Source organism: Anopheles nili, chromosome 2 (assembly GCF_943737925.1).
Source record: "Anopheles nili chromosome 2, idAnoNiliSN_F5_01, whole genome shotgun sequence".
Classification (NCBI taxonomy): domain Eukaryota; kingdom Metazoa; phylum Arthropoda; class Insecta; order Diptera; family Culicidae; genus Anopheles; species Anopheles nili.
The window spans coordinates 75,599,363-75,619,828 of record NC_071291.1 but is presented as its reverse complement, the minus strand read 5'-3'; the positions used below and the strand labels follow the sequence as shown (position 1 = coordinate 75,619,828).

General features: G+C 50.8%; 1 protein-coding gene across 1 annotated transcript in view; it reads left to right on the top strand.

Moving 5' to 3' along the window:
- The first annotated feature begins 2,099 nt into the window (after window positions 1-2,099).
- The window catches only part of LOC128720504 (protein cortex), a 30,020-nt gene continuing 11,653 nt past the window's right edge, over window positions 2,100-20,466 (top strand). Inside the window, exon 1 of the mRNA XM_053814178.1 lies at window positions 2,100-2,153. Within this exon, the coding sequence (XP_053670153.1) occupies window positions 2,100-2,153 (54 nt within the window). The remainder of the gene's footprint in view (window positions 2,154-20,466) is intronic.

Sequence of the window (20,466 nt, the reverse complement as noted above, 5' to 3'; positions counted from 1 at the left end):
AACGGGTGTCGAAATGCGTGACGGTCAGAGAGTGTGGGGAATCGATAAGAGATCCTGCCTCGATGTCGATGTCACCGATAGCGGGTAGTCTGCGATCGATCTGCCAAACGATAATGATGACCCACGCGTGGCCAACGAGCCCCTCCGGAGACGTGTCGCGGAAGGGACACACTTCCTTACGGGAGCCATAAAATTAATCTTATTAGAGCACCGCCGTCCATGCGCCAATTACGGCCACGTCCCGGCCATCGCTGGCGGATTGATTTAATTGCCAAATGATGATGCGCCCCGTGGCACCGTGGACGCATCCTGGAAGTCCGGGCGCGACTAGGCGGCGGGTAATTGCGTTCGCGGGGCCAGCAACGTCGCAGGTCCTAATTATCGTGCTCGTGGACAAATTACTCGTCAACGCTACCATTATCAAACTGCGCGGCTCCGCCAGCACTTAGCGCTGGTATAATGATGATCGTGGAATAGTTATATTACCGCTCGCGCCAGGGCTTCCGGCGGCCCAGTCCGTTAAATGTGGGCCAGAAACGGGCCAGAGAAAATTCGCCCCCCGGCGGTCGATCGATCGGCCCGCTGGGATCAATCACATTCACGATCGCGCCAGGGGCTTGACCGGTGGTTTGATTATGCGCTGAGCTATGCTGACGACTGCGACGATGAAGACTACATGGAAGAAGGACCAGCAACATGGGCTAATAGCAGACGCCCGAATCGTCACTTAACCGCAATTAACCGAGAGGCCAGCTGGCTTCCGGTGTTGCGCCCGTCACATCATGTCGTCCAGCGTTGATCGAGATGGTGGCGTCGTGTGCTGAAATGAAATCGATACGTTTTAGCTATCACACTCGTTGAGATCTAGCACGGGTGCGGGTCTTCTAAAACTCACGTCTTATCCGCAGCAGTGTTCTCTCCATCCTCTACAGAACCCGTCGTAACTGGTCCCAAAGAACGATCGCAATCTATATGCTAATGCAAGCAGGTTGGGACGATTCAACACGATCTTCTCCTACCGATCGACCTGCTTACGCACTTGATCGATGCACACCTCGATCGTTCGATCAGATAGCCCTCGGAGAAACCGCGCTATTGGGTGTCAATAAAATTATTAAACTTTTAATTGATTCTATGCTCCCCTTTCGGCAGAACCGCAACTCGCCTCTCCTCTCGAACACAGGTGAAGATAAACGCAAATGACTTCATTTATTACGCCGATAATTATACGCTTCATCATTTCGGATTCTCCAGGAGGGTCGACGGTTGCTCGCAGGGGTCCACTGAATGGGCTCTTAAGGGGTGGTCCCGTTTTCCTGGCAACCAGCAGTCCGGCCGGTCGGACCGATGCGATTGAAAATAATTATTCACAAATTATCCTCACCGGCAGCCCGCGGTATGTTCGGGTGCATCGGTTGAGTCCGCCAAATGACCACCACCAATCACTGTCAACGCGACAGTATCCAGGACAGTCTCCACGGAGCAGGCCCTAAAAGGGTCCACCATTTCATACGACGGCTCGGAACTTCCTCTAATGGTGTCGCGCCTGGATGCCGGGTTCGGGACGTTTATCAAGATCCTGCCCGAGACGGGAATGAGATGTGGATTACACGTTAATATCGTTTATTATGACTTGCGAGCGGGCAGTCGTGCTGGGTGTGTTACAAATTAAACGGCATGAGAGTCATTTGTACGGTGGCTTCGATTACCTGCTAACTGGTCATCATGGCAAGGTTCGCGTGGTAAGCTAAATCGGGGCATGATATGTGAGATTTTAAGCCGAGATTAAGCTCGAATGCTGACTCGTCGATGGCACGCACCATGTCCGTTCATCGTCGCTGTAAATAGACCTTATAAATGTGCGATCGTAAGCCGAACAGATCATGGCCACTTTTCCACACGCTATTGTAAACGCAAGATCGCGTCGATCGCACTCTATTAGTCCACTATTCGATGTACTAATCCTCTTCGGTTGTCACTTAGTGGTCTCACTAACACACACAGGTTCTCAGGATAGGCAGTTTACTGACCCATCTAGTCCTGTTCGCCTGTGTCCAGTGTGTGTTTCGTCCGGTGTGCTAACTGCAGCTTGGGAAAGGATGGCATTTTCGGTGAAAAAGCGCACCAACAGCCGGCTGAACGAGATCGAAAAGGTTGGTGAGCTGTGACGTGCAACGGTTTGGGATTTCCAAGGGCATTACGAGTGGGCGGGCACCGCGACCACCCCGCGGAACGCTAATGTCTCTCGAAAATCCCAACGCAGTGCAGACAGGCGTGCAGCATCCTTTACGCAGCGTCTGATGTGTGGCGCATTCGTGTGTGAGTGTGTGTGGATCGCGGTTGATGATCGAATTTCCAAACAAGTTGGGACTTAGTAGGCCAGTAGCTTCTATCGAACGCGCGCAAATCTTCTGGTCCACGAAATCCCAGTTCGATTGAAAATTGCGGCTCAGTTGCGCAAGTCCTTTCAAGGGGGAAAAACAGTCGAGCACGGACGAAAGGGTGCGCTAAGGTGCCGTTGGGCACGGTCGCTTGCCGTCTTGGGATGGGCGTGTATCTGCGGACAGACCCGGACAGATCGTGAGGTCGATGGGCGCTGTTTGCGCCCTAAAGTCCGCAGGGCATCCACTGGTATCGGTCATCGGTGTTCGCCCTGTCTGCCGTATACTTACCTGCGTTCATGGTGGCGTCCACCACCTATTGGAAGGTCCAATCAACCTGCTCGTTTACCGCACAGCCGACCGGTGGTTGGGCTTGCGATCGGATCGACAAATTGGCCACGTTTAGCGTTTCGCGATCCTGAGGCTGGTCCGTTTTGTCCGGAGCCCGTGTGCATGGGCTGTATGGCCAATTACTCAACTACCCTTCGGAGGCTGCCAGGCGGGAAGATTCCGACAAAACGGCGCGATCAATCGCGCGCATACGGCCCCGTGACCACCGAATCATCGCCGGAGGGCACGCGATAAATAATGGAAAATCATTCGCGGGAAATCTTTGTATCATTTTCCGCCCGGTTCGGGTGCATTCCACCGAAAAGCGTAGATTCGTGCCGTACCGAGGTTGCGGTTGAGGAGTCCGAGTGGTAATGGAGCTGGAAGAGAAGGCAGAGAAAAAAAAACCCGCGGGAACGTTAAGAAACAGCGGACAATGATTGCAATAAATCTGGACAAAATTTATGCCCCCTTACCCGGCAGCCAACAACATCGGTACTTACGAACGCGGAATAACGCGGCTATTGGCAAACAATCACTCGATCCTGTGCGGCCTCTTATGCTGTGTTATTGGCTCCCTTCTGCCCTGGGGCGATCCCGACCGGTGTAGTTCTCCGGAGCCACCTTAAAACCCGCTCGGTAACATATGACGCTCCCGGTTCCCGATAAATCATTTGCTCGGACAAGCCCGTCGACATCCGACACCGGGTGACCTCCTTTTTTTTGGAGAGTCCTAACACTCCCAATCCATAGCTGACCGGAGGGAAGTCACAAATTACGTTAATCAGAAATCAATCCACCCTCCGGCCGGGTGCCATGTTAATGTTAATTACGTACAAATTTGAGCACGTCTCGTGTCGTTTATCGTGCGAGCTTTACGGGAGCCTTTCTACCTTCCTGAGCGAGCCCAACGGGTGAAGAATGAACTTGTATCACTTTTTCACCGGTCACGAACGCCTCAAGAGATGCTTGTTTGTTTGTTTTCTCGCGGACTGTCAACGGCAAGGCGTCCTTTGGGGCGACATTTTCCGCATGTGAGCGCGTGATCGGTGGTGTGGCTTTGGGCGAGATTTATCCTACCAGACTGCAAAAGGCCACGGTGTCAATGGGCGTCCGGAAAGGTGTAGCTTCACGTTCTCGTTTTTACGGCCTTGTGAGATGTCTGCGCTTTAAGCTACTGTCGTGTTTTCCAACGTGCATGATTCCGGAGGGCCAGTAAAAGGACGCACCCCTAGGTAGGGAGTAGGAAAATTAAATCATCAGCAAATGAAGCCCGTATCATTCGCGAATCAATTCAATTCGTTCCGCTCCATTAGCGGCCACATTCCCGGGAGGCTCATTTGAAGTGCCGCGTTTGATCATGCGCACGTCGTGATCGTTTCTTCGCCTGACCACGCTTCAGTCCTGCCGACTTGCTTTCAATCCATTCTGCCGGCAGTGATACATATAATTTAAATAGCCTGATTGTGGCCACCCCCGACGGGAGGCCCAGTTTCACGGATCATAAACATGGATGTCACGAGGACGGGAATCGAGCCCGGGTGCGGTCAGCAACAAAGAAGACACATTCCTTCCGGGAATGGGATTAGGACGGACCGTTCCGGGACTCTGGGCCGCGTTGCCTGCTTTCCACAGACTTGATGTCGTCCGTGACGTTGGAGTACGACCTGATAACGGCGCCGACGGCCTATAAAACATCGCATCAAGCCAGAAGAAGCCCGGGTTGGAATCGAGAGGAATAAATTGTTGCTCGCGAAGAAGATTACACATTCCTGAGACTCCGGAATCGTCGGCCCTGAACGATCATCGTCCATCCACCTACGTACGGATTTGCGCACGAGATTTCTTCGTTCCGGCGGTCGCATTTGCTGCGATTCGCGGTCATAAATTATGTAATTTTTACTACACGGATTGTCCGAGACGCGCGAGTTAGCGATCCGCGAGCCCGGTGGTTCGGACTACGCAAATGAATTGAAGGGGTTTTGGCCATCGCGCCAATGAAAAAGCATAATCGGGACGATGCTCCCTCTCGCTGTTGGCCGGGTGTTGCCGGAGTTGGGAAAAGGAGTAAAAAATCTTCGAATGATCCGCGGCGGCACATGCTTATTTGCGGCACAGCGTAATGAACGGGTGTGTCTTTGGGTTCATTATTACCGGGCGGGCAAAACGATCTTTTACCGCAGGAACATTGTTGTAAAATGATACGGAAACACGCTCGACACAGTCCAGCTGCTGCAGGATAATGTTGGGGTGATCGTGGTCTCATAGATGCAATCAGCAGTTGAATTGATTTGCTCGCAGGAGGAGGTACCTCAAATTATGAGCGTTGATGATGTAGACTTGCCGGTAATGAGCGATAAAAAATTCAGCAGATTTTCGGAAGTCTTTACTCACCAATAACCTTTTAATGGATCGTCATAGATTAAGAATAATTTGCAGATTATCATAATGAATGCAAAGCTTTTCTTCTATCTCTTCTGAAATGTCGATCAAGTTGGCTTCAGCTTTCACAGAAAAAAATCAAAGCAAACCGTTAGAAATGCGTCTCCATAATCCCAGAAGATCTCTGATATAAGCAAGCTGTTATGCGATGCATTTCAAAGCTAACCAGAGACCTATAACTACATTACTGGTCCATATTGTTAACGATCTATAAAGCGCTCCAACTGCTAGCTGGATTCTTTACCTTCAAATAGCGATCAGCTCACTGTTCTCGTCTCGCAGCTGCTAACAAGGAACCTATGCTTTGCAGAACTTTAACCCCACTTGTATCCATGGAGCAACTTTAGATGGCTGCTCTGGCCGGTATCTGTGCGCACTGACGATGATTAGCCGACATTGTATGCTGGCCGTCGCCACCTCGACCATAAATAATCCATTTGGGAAGGCACGCGGGGTGCTTAAAACTATGAGTGTCGTTACACACGGTTAACGGCTCGCGTCTTGCACGCCGGCCTCACGCCTTCACGCAACGGAACGTGCGCAAATTTATTACTCCCTTCAACCATTTACAGAGCAGCATGTTCGCGCGCCCAATGTCGCCCGCGCCTGGTTCAGAGCTTGTTCCTGTCGTCACCCCGAGTGGATGCGCTTTCAGCACCCTTTGCAGGGTCTTCATGAACGGGGGCGAACGACAGACCTGTACGCGGACATCCTTCGTGGTCGCCTAATTATATATACGTGTAATGAGTCGGGCAAAACACATCGTGCGGGGTAGCATTCAAATTGGATCGATCGGCACCTCCGATCGATCTTCGGTGAGTCGGTACCAGCCTTATGGCCGGAAGATGGGGACTTTTCATGGTGGATTTTCCCGCGCGTCGTGGTTTTCACACGCGCCCATACACGGTGCGGATTCGAGCGTTCGCTTTGGTTGCAAATTATTTATGACGTGCTTCGGCTGGCTTTCGACGGTTTGCGCCCAAAGGGGCTGGTCCTGCGTCGCACGTTCAGTCACGTTTTGCTTGTGCCCTTTTTTTCGCGAGCTCTCCTACAGACCCACCAGCCCTTACGCGCGAGTGTACGCACTAAATAAATTGTGTGTTCGCTAATAAGTGCAAGATTTTGCTTTTTAGTACGACGGCCATTAATTTCACACCTCTTCTCGCGCGTCCGTCCGGCTGAGGGCCGCCTCGGGAGCGGGTTCTGCTGAGGGTCTTGGGCGGCCTCTTGTGGGCGTCAGGACTCGCGAGTCCACGTTCGCGCGATGCAACCGTCCGGCGCACCGGCGTGTATCATTAGGAAATGACATTTCAATAGGTGATTATTATCGCGCGTTGCCGTGGTTGTCGCGCGTTTTTTCCCTCTCTCTCTCTCTATCTCTTTTCTATGGCAACCGGCATGCCCAAGGTCCGAGTAGTTTTTCCTCCAGGTACCCGGTCACATTCAGGCTTGCTGGAGGCTGGTCGAGGGTGCTCCAGTTGCCTACGCGATCGGTGTTATTGAACTCGTCGGCTGGCTAATCCCCTGCAGGTTCCGATGGCCATGGTGGGCTGTTCGCCGGAAGGGGGATAATATTACAATGTAATCAATAAATTCTGCCCCACGGTACTGGGAATTTATGGCGATCCGCTTGGGGCCCATAAATTGCAGATTATTCACGTGGCCCGGTCCGGACACGGTTGCGGTCAGGCAATTTGGTCCGGTCAGGTACTGGCCGCTGTGTCCCAGTAGTGGCTACCGAAGTTTATCAGTAAGTGACACCGGCTGGCTGATTGCAACGAGATCATTTCTAATTGTAGCTGGCACGCGAATTGGAGCGCTTGGAATGCGCACGGGAAATAATTCAATTTTCCACCCCAGTAAGCGGGTCAATGGCACCGATGCCGATTAGATATCGTCCGGGTCCATCTTGGGAGCCTTTTACGCCAAATGGAGGTAATTTAATGCGCCCCCTCCGTGAATTGTGGCCTCCTTCCCGTGTGGCGAGTCCGGAAACCCGTTGGGTTGGGTGGGTTTCGCGTATATCGCGGGCCGTTGCGTGTGCGCCTTGCGCGTCAGGGTGGCGATGCGTAGGCGTCCAAACGCGATGTCGGAGTGGGTCCTTTCCCGCAGTCGGTGGCCACCGGTGCCGACATCGCATGTCGTTGCACCGTTGCACTTTGGCCGGGACGGTCGAGTAGGGATAGGGCGCGCGGATATCGCACGGCATCGCGACCGCAGGCGGAGGCCACCGGGATCGTGGATGTGGTCTAGACGCAGGCATACCGATCGGGGTCTAGACTCGCGGCTCCTTGAACCAGTTCCATCGGCAGGAGTTGGCGTGGGGAGCAGAGAAATTTAAATACAATATCAAGATTGCACCGACGAACAACCGGCGTCTTCCCACACTCCTGGGCCACCGAAAGTGTGGCAGGATGAATGAAAAAAACCTCCCCCGGGATTGGGTACCAATTAAAATTCTTTCGCCCGACGATGCCATTGCACGCCGATAGGCAGTGGCACACGCATCGTTCGATTCGTGTTTGTTTTTTCGGACGACATATTGCAAGCAGTGGGTTCGATTCAGGTTCAGGTTTGGGCTTTTATGCGCAATGCCGCGGAAAAACCCACGTATGGCATGCATCGAAGTAGCGGAATGTAACGCCACAGAAGTATTTAGAATCCTCAAGCATCAAGTTTAACGGCAAAGCTCGCAGCAAGGCGCCAAGATCACGCAACTGAGATATCCCAGAATAGGTAAATTGGCCGCGGATGGATCTGAGTGTCGTACTTATTTTATTGCAAAATGCTGCCGGTTTAGTACATAAGAATTTTTTCCATATATTGGTTAGTTTCACGTACTGGTTTAAGACTTGCTTGATCGCTTTTACGAGCTATTTGAGACACGATTTCAAAGCTCATCTGTAGAAGAAACATTAATTTAAAATACCATATGATTGGATAGCTTGCTAGATCCATTTATGTATGTCACTAGCTACAGCAACGGATCATTAATGTTCGCACATCGACACCTTTTCAGATGATATGATCAGTAAGAGAAGATGCTCATTTGTGTGGTTTATGGGGGTTGTGTCGTACGCGAGTATCACTCAACAGGATCACGCATCCTGAGTGAAGATGTCCTCATTTCCTTCTCGTTTCGCTTTGACGTTTTGACTCACGCAACTCGTAAGACGTTGGTGCATAAACTATGCTAATCCATCACTTGGCTCTCTGGTCGGTTCCCATGAGACCAGCGCAACAGGGCGACACAAACAGCTCATTCAATTCTGAAACCGGCACGTCGCGACCAGTGATAGACACTATCACTCAAACCCATCACAGGCGGCTGCCCGTCACGTGAGCTACGGACGCGCGCTCAATATTTATGAAGCCTTCAAGCCGGGAATGGAGCCCATTTTTGACGCGTCTGGACTGGTGTGCGGTTATGAAATCATGAAAATCATCACTGTCGGTGTGTGTACTCGCGGGAGAGGCTGGGAAATCGGAAAAGCGAACTTGACAGCCATCGCAATCGACACCTCCACCAGGTGTCAGAAGCGTCGGAAAAATCTTCGTCTTCTCCTCTAATTAATGCTCACCCACCAAAGAGCCAGTAGTGGGATCGTAAAAGACCATTAATCACCACAATGTATGAAATATCACACCGTGCCATTATATTTCCGTCGCCCCTTTTTGGGGCGTCTCGATCGGGAGAACGGGTGCCCTTAAATGGTCAGTCGCGCACCCTTGGGAGGGACGATCGCACATAAATCATAAACCATCAAACCACGATAAAAGTCTCATCCTCTCGCCACCTTTGGAGACCGCTACGATGCGGTCATGCACATAAATTGAAGCCGATCACAGTAACCGATCAACGCAGGCGGCTCGACGCCGTCGAACGGCGCATAATGATGTGTGCTTTCGATCGTTCTTTTATTCCACTCTGCTGCTATTTCCTGTTCGCTCGCCGTCAGTTCTTCTTGCGATTGGGAAGGAGACTTCCGATGATGGGATGAATTCAATTTAAACCCAACACTCGATCGACCGTTGCATAAATGCATCTTGAATGATCATCTCAGGTGATGATACTGACTAAAGCTATATTTTTTCCTATATATTTTCCTTTGGCTTCCAGCGATGTTTTCCACGATCACGTGATCGTTCGCAATATTAACGCGAGCCACTGTTCGTTCTAGTTTTGGACTGAGAAGCGAAAATGGGAGTAAAAACCACCAAGATCCTCGTTGCGGTTGCGTGATTATGATTATTTTTCCCAGGGCCCGAGTGAAATCATCCGCGACAGTTCATGCGCGATCATAAATGGTGCGAACGGCATATCCGGCTCGGTGTGGGTAAACGCATGGTAATGGGATAGGGCTGGCATCCGTACCATATAAAAACACCACCACAGTGATCGATTGGAATGGGAGGATCCGGCATTCCTCGTTAGCGGACGGGGCGGCCCATGGTCGATCCCTTTGGGAAGCATTTGATGATAACAACGGTGCGACAGAACATAAAAAACCGCCAACATGAATAAGGAAACACGCACCGACGATGTGACCGAGCGTGAGATACTCCCGCAGATCGGCTACAAGTTAACCGCGTTCCGAAGTAATGGTCGCACCAAACCATCAAAGACGGTTCGCCTTGGGCCTTTTTTTGTCCTGTCCGACATTTGATGTCACTAGTCCAGCGTCCCCTAGATAGAGAGCAAACAAAAAATACACACCGGAGGCAGTGTCTGCGGTTTCAATAAGGCTCTAATGATCGCGTCCCGATTTATCATGCAAAATGGTCGCGCTGGAAAAGCGGGAAAGCCACGCTGACATGCGCGCGCCCCATTGTGTCGCTCGGAGCGCTGCGTGACGCGTCATACTTTCGCCCGTAGTGCCTTCTGGCGTGCCAAGAACGTCAGTTTTATTGACAACCCTGTGCGGCACGTCAGCCCTTTGGTTGCGTCCACCGTGCGTGGGTCAGTGTCTGGTCAGCAACGGGCGGCAGGATAATGGATGGTTTACAAGCTGCACAGGCCAAGCTGCCAAGCTGCCTCAACATTGCGACCAGTACCGGACTGGGGGCGTCCGTTTTTTTGCCACCAGCGGCTATTCTGGCCCAAACGGTGCGGTTTGAATCACTTTTAATGAACTCTATTATTCTTCCCCGCACAATAATGGTCACACGCGGTGAAATATCCCATTTAAACCGTACGCTGTCGCGACCGGCGGCTTATCCGCACGTTTTATGACTTGTTTATGATATTAAGACGTTTCAATAGCGCACTCACCGGGCGCTACGCTCTGCTCGTCCACGCGCGGTCGCGACACCGGAATGCGATCGTTTTACCTCGGAGTGTCCGCGGGAGATCCTCGTTCCACCGCCCCATTATGTCTCATTGTCCGCCTGCGCACGGGACACTGCGGGATCGCGCGCGATCGTTCGCGATCGCAGCTCACCCGGGGGTTTGATATGATGGGGCTCAGGACTCCGGACCCGGGGGCCGTTTGCACACGCCGCGTGAAGACGATAATGACATTTCGCGACGTCGACACCACACCGTGGGCTCATGGTTTGCAAAAATGTATTCACCACTGCGCCGGCTCGCGCTAGCCTGAGCTGGAGTCTGCCAGCTGGAACGGGAAAATAATAATCAATAAATTACGGAACATTTCAATTTATTGGAATATACGATCAAATTAATATGACATCTGGTTCTGTTGGCGGGCCGCAATCGGGCAGGCTTCGGCCCACATCCCGGAGCGTTCGCGTAGGCGTTTCGGGATACATTTGGGGCGATCTCTGTGGCGCCCGGTTGCGGGACGTGTAAAACAATAGACCATCAATTACGATCGACGGGCGGCGATTTCCACGCTTTGCAAAGGTGTCGGAAGCGTACGTATGTGTGTGTGTGCTGAATGGCACGGGCCTGAAAAGTCAGGCGCACCAAACCGAGACCCCACGGAAAATGGAGTCCAAACCCCGGAGGGCTCATATTGCGGGTGAATGTGCGTCTGTCTGGCAGTGGGGGGCGAAAAATCTCACCCCATACGTCTTCAGCGGGCGGCGCCGAACGTCGTGGGGATGATTATCCGCGCACGCTGTTGGCGAATCGAGTGAGCGTGTGTTTAGCGTACGTATGATGCGTGCGGGCTAATTTTTAGCGGCACTCGACCTGCACGAAGCCTCACCGGGCGATATAAATCGTGGACCGGTAAAGTGAGAAAATGTGTTTAGCGATCGCTCGCCTCAAATGAGATGGGCGGCGGGAGTCGTGCTGCATCGAAGGGTTGTTAGACTGGGGAGGGCTCTTTTGATGACATGGGTTCGGGAAATGGAATGCATTTACGTGGAAGAAACCGCTTGTGAGATCACACACGATCGTTTCTCAGCGCGTTCCGGATGCGTGTGCAACCATTGAAGGTGCTTCAGAGTGCTAAAGTTCCTTAAAAGGTTATTCGAAAAGGTCGAACAGAGCGGTTGGGCTTAAGATGCTCAAAAGTATTATCAAATCATTGATTTTGAGGTGCATTTCATGAATCTCAATGACTTTAGAGTTTAGTGAGCGCTTTTGAAATATCTGATCGAAAAGATGCTTACAATTTTTTGGGTAAATTTTTATAAAAATGATCACGTTTTGTCTTACTGTTGCGTTGCAAATCGAGAGACTAGCAACTACTCCCTATTCACGAGCATTCCATTACTTCACTAACATTCCATTACTCTTTATTCGAAGCGTCTGAGCTTTAGCTTAGGAAGAGAAAAAACCCTCCCTTAATTGGGGCTCAAATTGCTGTCGTCCAGTGGGATGCCAGACGTCCTTCGGGAAACCCTTATCACCGCACCTTATCGTGCCACTTCCAGCCTCAAGGACTTGCACCTTACCCGCCAGCAACCAAGCGGGTAAGCGTGAAAACCGCAACCCACCACACCGGGTCGTGTCCGAGCCATTAATTATGAGGCTCCCGACCGTTCTGGGTCGCTCGGAAATATGCGCAGGTCGAGCGCGCGGCGCATATCACGCAGATGGTGCCGAGAAATGCGCCATTCCTGGGAGAAGCCCTCCATTTCACCGACTCAGGAAGGGGAGCGCAAATAGGAAAAAAGAAGGACACGACACGTTGACGTGCAACACCGGAATTCGGTTTCTGTGCGAAAGCCCATCACGAAGCTCTCGCTCACTCGTGGCCCTAGGTTTGCGAGACCTCCGTAACCAGCTCAAAGCCATAGGAAATTTGCAACGGTTCGCAGTTGACCCGCCCCAGAGATGACGGGCTCAGCTTGGGAGGGCTCAAACCCCAACCATCCGTGATAATTTCCTCGCACTCAACCCTCTCGAGCGGTTGGGGTGAGGAAATTTATGGCCGAATTGAAAAATCAATTTTAAATTTACTACCGTTTTGTTGGGGCTTTGGCTGCCAGCATTGGCCACGAGGGAGTAGGACATTTTTCATTTGTCGTGTTCCGAGCCGCGGTGCAGCAGAAATAGGTTTGCGTTAAATTTTCGCGTAATGTGCGCGCACGTTTTCACGCGCTCGATCGTTGCGCACGGATGCGCGTCGGCTCGGGCGGTGGCTTTTGAATGCGTCGATAAATTATGGCTTTGCAGTACCGGAGCAGTGTCATTGAAGTCGACCCGTGTTGCCTGCAGTTGGAAAAGGCACACCAGGTGATAGGAACGGAGCAGAAATTATTCGAAAATAATATCAGAGCTCCTGGTGCTTCTGTGGATGCACATCCAGAGGATGCTGATTTAATGCGCAGCAATCGTACAAACATAATTAAATTCGCCACCGAAACGAGTATTTCCGAGCGTTGAACGAATAAAAGGAATCGACGCAGGAAAAAGCCTGTGACAGTGGTGGATAAAAAAAGCATCCTACCGTACGGTACGTTCGTTAGGAAATCTTCCAACCAAACGATCGCACGAAACGTGATCCTCGTATGGGCGATTGAGATTTTTTTACACGTCACGGACGGGTTGTTAGTACATGCTCTAATACGGTGCCCGGGGCGGCCGCGTGGACCGAAATCAAAGGGGCTTGCTGCGCCAAGGCGTGCCATTACAAGCATCCCCAGCGTCCGCGTCGCGTATCGTGGTGGTGGAATCACAAAAATTAAAATATTTACATGGCCAACTCGAATCGCGGAGCGGCCCGACGCGCGTAACCGACTCGACGGTTCGATTCGCCTGTTTTTTTCCCGCTCACCACCATGATGGTGGTGGAGAAATTCTTGACCCCGTTGGCATTACCCCAGTGCGGTGTGGCGGCGTACTTTTCCGATCGAGCGAAGGGGTGGAAAGAAGAAGAAAAAATCGATCACGGTGGGCAACGCGCGCCCGGATAGCTCGAAGCAGACGAAAAGGGCACACGCTCGGCTTCACGAGCAAGCGGTCCTTCGATATACCAATATACATACATCGATACATCGATCGAAAGCACTAAATCTTGCTTTCGGATTGTGCTGCCGCGTGTGGAGCCTGCGCTGGGGTCTTTTTTTTTTTTCGTTCGTCCCTTCAATGCATCTCCCTTTCCCGGTAGGATGAATGATCGGGCGGGCTTCGTGTTCACGCTACAAGCGGCACGTCGTCGTCGTCGGTGTGCCGCCGCTCTTTTCGGCACATACGTCTTCCCACACACACACACACACACACACACACACACACACACACACACACCCTATGATGGATGCTGGCGAAATTAGAACCCCGGTCCACACCGACCCGACCGCAGATGCAACGCGATGTGCAATGGGGGTGTTCATTCCGTGCGCATGTAGCACAAATTAATTAAACTGATTTATGGCTGCACCGTGCCGCGGTAGACTGGCGGGAAGGGCGATCGTGTTAACAAAGCCGTCGGGGCCGTCCTGCCGTCGGCTACCGTATGGCGACTGAGGACGCGATCGCGACTTTACCGTTACGTGTGCGAAGGAACGCTCCAGAGGGCGTTTGTGTCGTGTCGTGGCGTCGCGGAATTTGGCCACGGAAATGAATCATGCGCTCGGGAGGATGGCCGACAGCGTGCCAAGCGAGAAGTGTCCCTTTAGTGTCGCCAAGGTGACGGATATGGCCTGGAGATCAGCCAGAATGGAAGTTGAACGTTCAAAGCATGCTGCGTGAAAATGAGAGCTTTTTTGAAATGAAAAATGAAAACTTAAACTTCTCAAAGACAATGTTTACTATATCAAGTGCTATCAAGTCTCAGTTTGAGGAAAAGCACAACTCTAATATGGATTCCAAAAAAGGCCAAGGTACATGCGAAGGGATCGTTAAACGATGGGGAAATAAAAAGAAGCCCTTTTCTGCCGTGTAGGCCGCTCAATGGCAGAAATGATCTTGTTGCACTTTTACACCAATACTACTGAAGCTAGCGATCGTTCCAAAGAAGCCTGCAGCTGGGCATTAATGAGGACCCGTTGTTTAATCGAACGATCCATCAGCATCCTCTCTACGCGTGCCAGCGTCTTTTCCCTCCACCCGGTCGCCCTCTCGATCCTCACGGAGGCGTTACATGACTCCCCGACCGTGCCTAATGGGGGATGGCCCCCGAGACCGATTCGTAAGTATCGATATTATTACCCTTTTATTGGGTTCATTAGCATAATCTCATTGCGATTCTGATATAGTTTACATGTACCGACGCCTGCGCACGCTTCCGAGGTCTTGGGGATGCGTTCGATCTCTCCTTCTCTCTCTTTCATTTTCGCTCACCCCCAACGAGGCCACGAGTCCTCGACGACAAGGTCCGGGTTAGGTCCCTTGGGGGCAATTTCCCTCGGATGGTGCACGATCACCTGGCGATCAGTTGGCGGGCCGTTTCTTTTGGGAGCTTTTTAGCCATTTCTGAGCATTTCTACCCCAGTACGATCGGAATTTATCAGCCACCGAGCCCATCGCAGAGCGTCAAGTGGACGACGTGCGTCGTTGTTGCCCTTCTCGCGACGGAGAGTAAATTTCATTCCGGGATAAAGTCCCGCTCGATGCCTTAAAGGCACATACCTTAACCTCGACCGGTTTGCGTCCTCACGTGAACGATGAAATTTTCGCTCCCTGGGGCCTCTAGTGGGTTGAGGAAAAATCGTCCAGCGGCCTGCGCCGTTGTACCCCCAAATGAACAATTTCAATCATGTTGGTTTGCACGCTCGCTCCACACTTGGGCTGGAGCTGGACCGATAAAACAAATCACACCTATGGCAAGCGATTGGCACTAATTGTGCCGTCATCGTCATCGTGAACTTAATGGCTAGCAGGTTCCTATTGGGATGGCTTAGGCAACGATCGAGCCATTTGATCCACGCCGTGAACGTGAGATGACCTGCATTTTCTAGTACCCTCACAATGATAGTGATTAAAATGGTGCTCTGGAGATGCGTTTGGGTTTTACGAAATTTTTAACTTTTCGCGTCTCTGGATGAAAACGGAGCCAGGCAGGTTTCGTTCAACGTACCCATAACAAGCCGCTAACAAATGTTAAATTATAGCTCTTGCTGGGTGATTTTAGATGGAACTTTTCATATTTTGAGCAGATTTTCAAACGATGGTGCAACATTTTGCAACTTCTGCTGATGAGTACCCAATGCAGAATATCATTTGAGTCTAATCACTGTCGTTAGCGTTGCATGCTTCTCCAAAGGATTCAAACAGCTGCTTAAGCAGAGTTGAGGCTCGCCTCTGATTCATAATGGAAAATAATTATCTGCTGAGTCTGTGTTTTGTTTCCTGATGCTCTCTGATTATCTGATTATGATGCAACTTCATCATGACTCAAGCAACAAGTCCATGTTGATAGCGGTGGTTAGAAAGTCGTGATAATTCTTGGGGTCATCGGTATTCAATGCTCTCTCGATGAAGCTCACTCACGAACTTTAATTTCCCCCTGAAGTAGAGGTCTGATTGATGACTGCTTTAGTTAGTCTGAAAGAGTTGTTACGAGGCTATTGCGCGAAGGAAATAAGAAAACCCGTGGTGTTGATACACGAGCACAAGCGATGAAACGCCAAGACGCCGATCCAAATGACTCAGAAGCGAATCATTATGCGCTAATCGGACACGCACAATTTCAACGTTCACCCTCGAGCGGGAAAGAACGAGCAATCATGATTTATTGTTTGTTACCTCGAGTCATCGGAGTCACGCTGTTGCTTGAATGCAGCCGCCGTTGCTCCGTTCGAATCCAGGATTTATCTCCGATCAATCGAGCAAGGTTTCGAGCCTGCCAGAGCATGAACGGGAAGGCCCAACCGAGGTGACTTCCAGTACAACCAGCTGGGGGGCGTCCGACGATTTAAGATGACTTGCAAATTGCGATGATCGCTGTAATTAAAGCAGAAGTGTGCCTGGACTATTAATCAATTGCTGCTTCACGTCGATCGGCACACGATACAGCCCCAAGGGGTTGGTTGAGTCTCGAGTCTTTGCGATCTGCTCCAATCTCCTCCCGGATCACGACGACGACGACGTTCCGGTTGCGCATGTCACGCGCTGCGGTCGCTACTTTGTACCACAAGGAGGTCTAGGGCACATGCGTAATGGAATTATAATTCATCATTACACACCGAACGTGAAGGGATTCTGGGAAACCGTGCGCTACCCTCGAGGCTGATCGAGGACGCGATCCCGGCATGGTGTCTCCGAGGGCATTTAGGAATTAATTCCAATGGGGAGAAAAGTGTTGCCATGTCTCGGGCATCGTCTCCATGGGGAGCAGGCTTCTGATTCTGGTGCGATTAATCTTGCAGATCAGGCAGAGGCAGATGAGCCGTTTGTGCAGTCGCAGAAGACCTCACGCAAAGTTGCCATGGTTGCTTGTCTAATTATTATCTCCCAGCTGGCTCCCGGCCTTATTATCATTCCGACGCAGCTCACGACAGCAAGCAGGTTCCTGTCGTGTTCAGCGACGGAGATGGGGACCTTCCAAGCGAATGAGAAGCCTGGCAAGATAGCTACCGAATGGTCATAACGTGCTCCTTCCCGTGGATGAAGGTGCGACCCATGCAAAGTGCTTACAAATTGAGTGGCAAACTTGTGACTGTTACAGCGGAGACTGTGAGCAGAGGCGCCCAAGACGATCAACATTAGCGACGCGCCATCCGCCATGCCTTATCTAGATCGAGGCAGCTCGGTTCCGAGCGATCCAGGGCTCATCAGATGGGGAATCTCCGATGTTCAGGAACATTGTGACGAAGAACAAAGCACCCTTCGGCTATGGAAGAACGGCTATGAGATAAGCATCTGCTGATGGGCAATTAGATAGCTTTGTAATGGGTGTAAAGAAACGGCTTACACGGATCGTTGCATACATTAGCAGGAAGCGAAGTTGATGCTAAAGAACAAATATTGGCTCCGTTTGGGACGAGTTTTGGGTGTCCAAAAGCGACAGAAGGTGTTTAGCAACTGGTTTTGTAGTTCATTTTCTTCAACACTATTTGATTCAACAGGGCACGATATTTATTCTCCACGGACTCGTTACACCACGAGGACAGCTGTGCAAACACGCGTGAACCCGCGGTTAATGGCACCTGTTTCGATCCGGCTCGCGTCGTGGAATCGGACATCGAATGGTCCCGAATCGACTCGAGAGAGACCAGACCATTACCAACATATCGCCGTCATGAATCATAGAAATCCACCTCGACAACTGGCGGTCCGGGCAGTGGATTCCCGCACAGTAAGGTGCAAATGGGCATGGGTTTGTGTGGGCCGAAACATATCATCAAGATAGCGCGTGAACAGCCGCTGGCCTCTGGTCGTGGGATTACAAAACACAAACATTCCTGCGGTATTTGCACTGGTCACTGGTCAGATTTATGCACCATGTGCGCGGGAATCGCACGAAAATCGTCGACTTCCTTACATGCCCCGTTTGCTGGTGTACTTTCTGCGAAGGAATGCCTTTGCCCTTTTGCGCTCGAAGGAGTCCCTTTACGCTTTGTTCTGACCCAGTGGACGGGATTTGCATACGAGAAAGTTTGATGCCCCTGTAATGGCACAGTTTAAGTGGCTTTTAGAGTGAAATTAAGCCACTCTAGGGATATTTCTACGTTCCAATAGCTAGAGAAGGGGTTTAACCAAGGCAACCATCGCTTTATGAATGAACTTTAGGTTTACATTCGCGAGTAACCTACTTTCAAGCGAACCATTAGCGGACTGATATCAGCGCCGATGGAGGACGGCACGTCAAAGCAGAGATAATTGTGCAATTATGGGCAATTTTCGCAAGGGAAACGTTTCAATTAATGTCCCCCATCGATATCGAATAGGCCAGGTACAGCCAGATGCAGATTTGCGAGGACGACCGCGTCGTGTGCGTCTAAGTCCCGGACACCGACGATGATAAGCTAATTTTTATTATTAGAAGCAATTACAGTTTTTCCAATTGCAAATGGTCGTCTAGCTAGGACCTGGAGTCACCGAATGAAGGAGGTTTTCCGCATTAACCGCTGAGCAGGGTTGAGCAAAAGTCGCCCGAATTGCCTAACCACCCTACCAGGCGATTTGTTTGGACTGATGCCAGCAGTTCAATCAATCGCGCCTCCCATTTCGAGTCGTTTGAAGCTCTCGGTAGCAGTTTAGAGGCTCAAAAGGACCCAATCGTGAGCTCGACTGCTCAGCTGCATTCGTTCGGTGGCAGCAACCATAAATTCCACCAGAAGCACCGCCGGGCACTCGCGGGCGCAGAGTTTATGCATCCGAGTGACATAATAATTAGCCATGTGGAGACCAACGGCGACATTCGGAAGGCGATTGCGCACGACGCAGATATCACGGAATGGGGCCGTTAATTATTGTAATTTCACTTTATATTCTGCACAATTTCCGCGGGTCAATTATCGCGCGGTTTACGATGCGCGTTGCGAAATAATTTGTCGTTGTTGAGGTGGTTTCAGGAGGCCTTCGGTGTAACTCAGAAGCCTGACTTTGGTGGACTATTTTAGGTTAAATCTGGACCATCCAGAGTCCTCAAGAAAACGACGACACGAGGCATAAAGAGACATCGCGTGTCCCACCGGTAGCGAATTTCATTTCAATAATGGACTGTTGTTTTATGAAACATCGCGTTGCGGAATCAAACTGAACCGATGCGATCGCAGAGTCTCGCCAGAGTCTCGTTGGGGGGTCGTTCCTACCGGTCAGAGCTACTGGAAGACGTCCCATGGTTTGGCGTGGAATTCACTCCACATTTCATTTGTGCCGTTTTACAACATTTGTATTTAAATTAGCTTGCGGCTGTTACGATCCCGCGGAGGCGATCGAAATATATATAAAATGAAGAATAAACGGCACATCCGTATCACGCCGCGAGTCCAGCTACGTTGCTGGATCCTGCTGGGCTCGTGGGCTGCTCGGTATTCGGTCGATCGTGCTTCCCGGTGTTCCAGGTGGGCAGAGAGGTTTTGCAAAAATATCTCCATCATGATCGGCCAGCAGAGCCATTCCACATGGGGCTCTTTTGGGCCCGTTTTCTACAACTCCTTTGCTCGCTAATGAAGCTACCGTAGGGGTTAGCTGATAAGGCAACTGCTGGCGATCGAGGAATAGCTTATTGTGTGGCAACTTAATGTGCCTCTCGCATTGCCCGTTTAGGTGTGGGTAAGTTATCCGCTCGTTGTAATTTATCCCATTACCATTCGTCGCTGGGTACTAAATGCATGCTCTATCTGTGTTTGGCCACCAAAGGGCAGACTGAAAGCCTGCAAAGGCTCATTGCGAAAGGTTTTATCAAATGAAATATAATTATTACAGCCAATCGATCGAACAGCTTGGCTTGCAATTCGAAAACTATATATTTTACGCCTCTTTCCCTAGGGGCAATTATGCTCTATCTCAGCAGTTCGTTATTCCGTGTTTGCTCACAACTAAAGCGAGTAGTTTTTGAGGATCAAAAGCGCACTCATCGCAGCAGACCGACTCATATCAGCTTGTTTATAGTCTCTCGGTCAATGTTAGTTCATCCAGCTGCTTGATTCGGAATGCTCTGCAGCTCACAAGAAAGTGTGAAGAGTCAGCAGGAGTTAGAAAGGTGTTCCATTGCTATTCGAGGATTGAGAAAACATTTTTTTTCTCCACGCCAAGTCCAAGAGATAGACCTAGCATGAGCGAAGTCGAGCTCCCGACGAATGGTCCGAGAGCTAGAGGAGTTGTGGTTGATGATAAGATTGCCAGGCCCCGAGGCTATTTCGGATGAGTTTCTCGTGCTTTTCTGCTGCAGGTTTGCTTCAAACATCGAGCTGTTGAGGTGCCATTTCCTCCTCGGATGGAAACAACGAAAGAATGCAAGCTCAGTCACCTCGTTTCAGGTTGATATGAGCTGAGAAAACTGAATTGAAA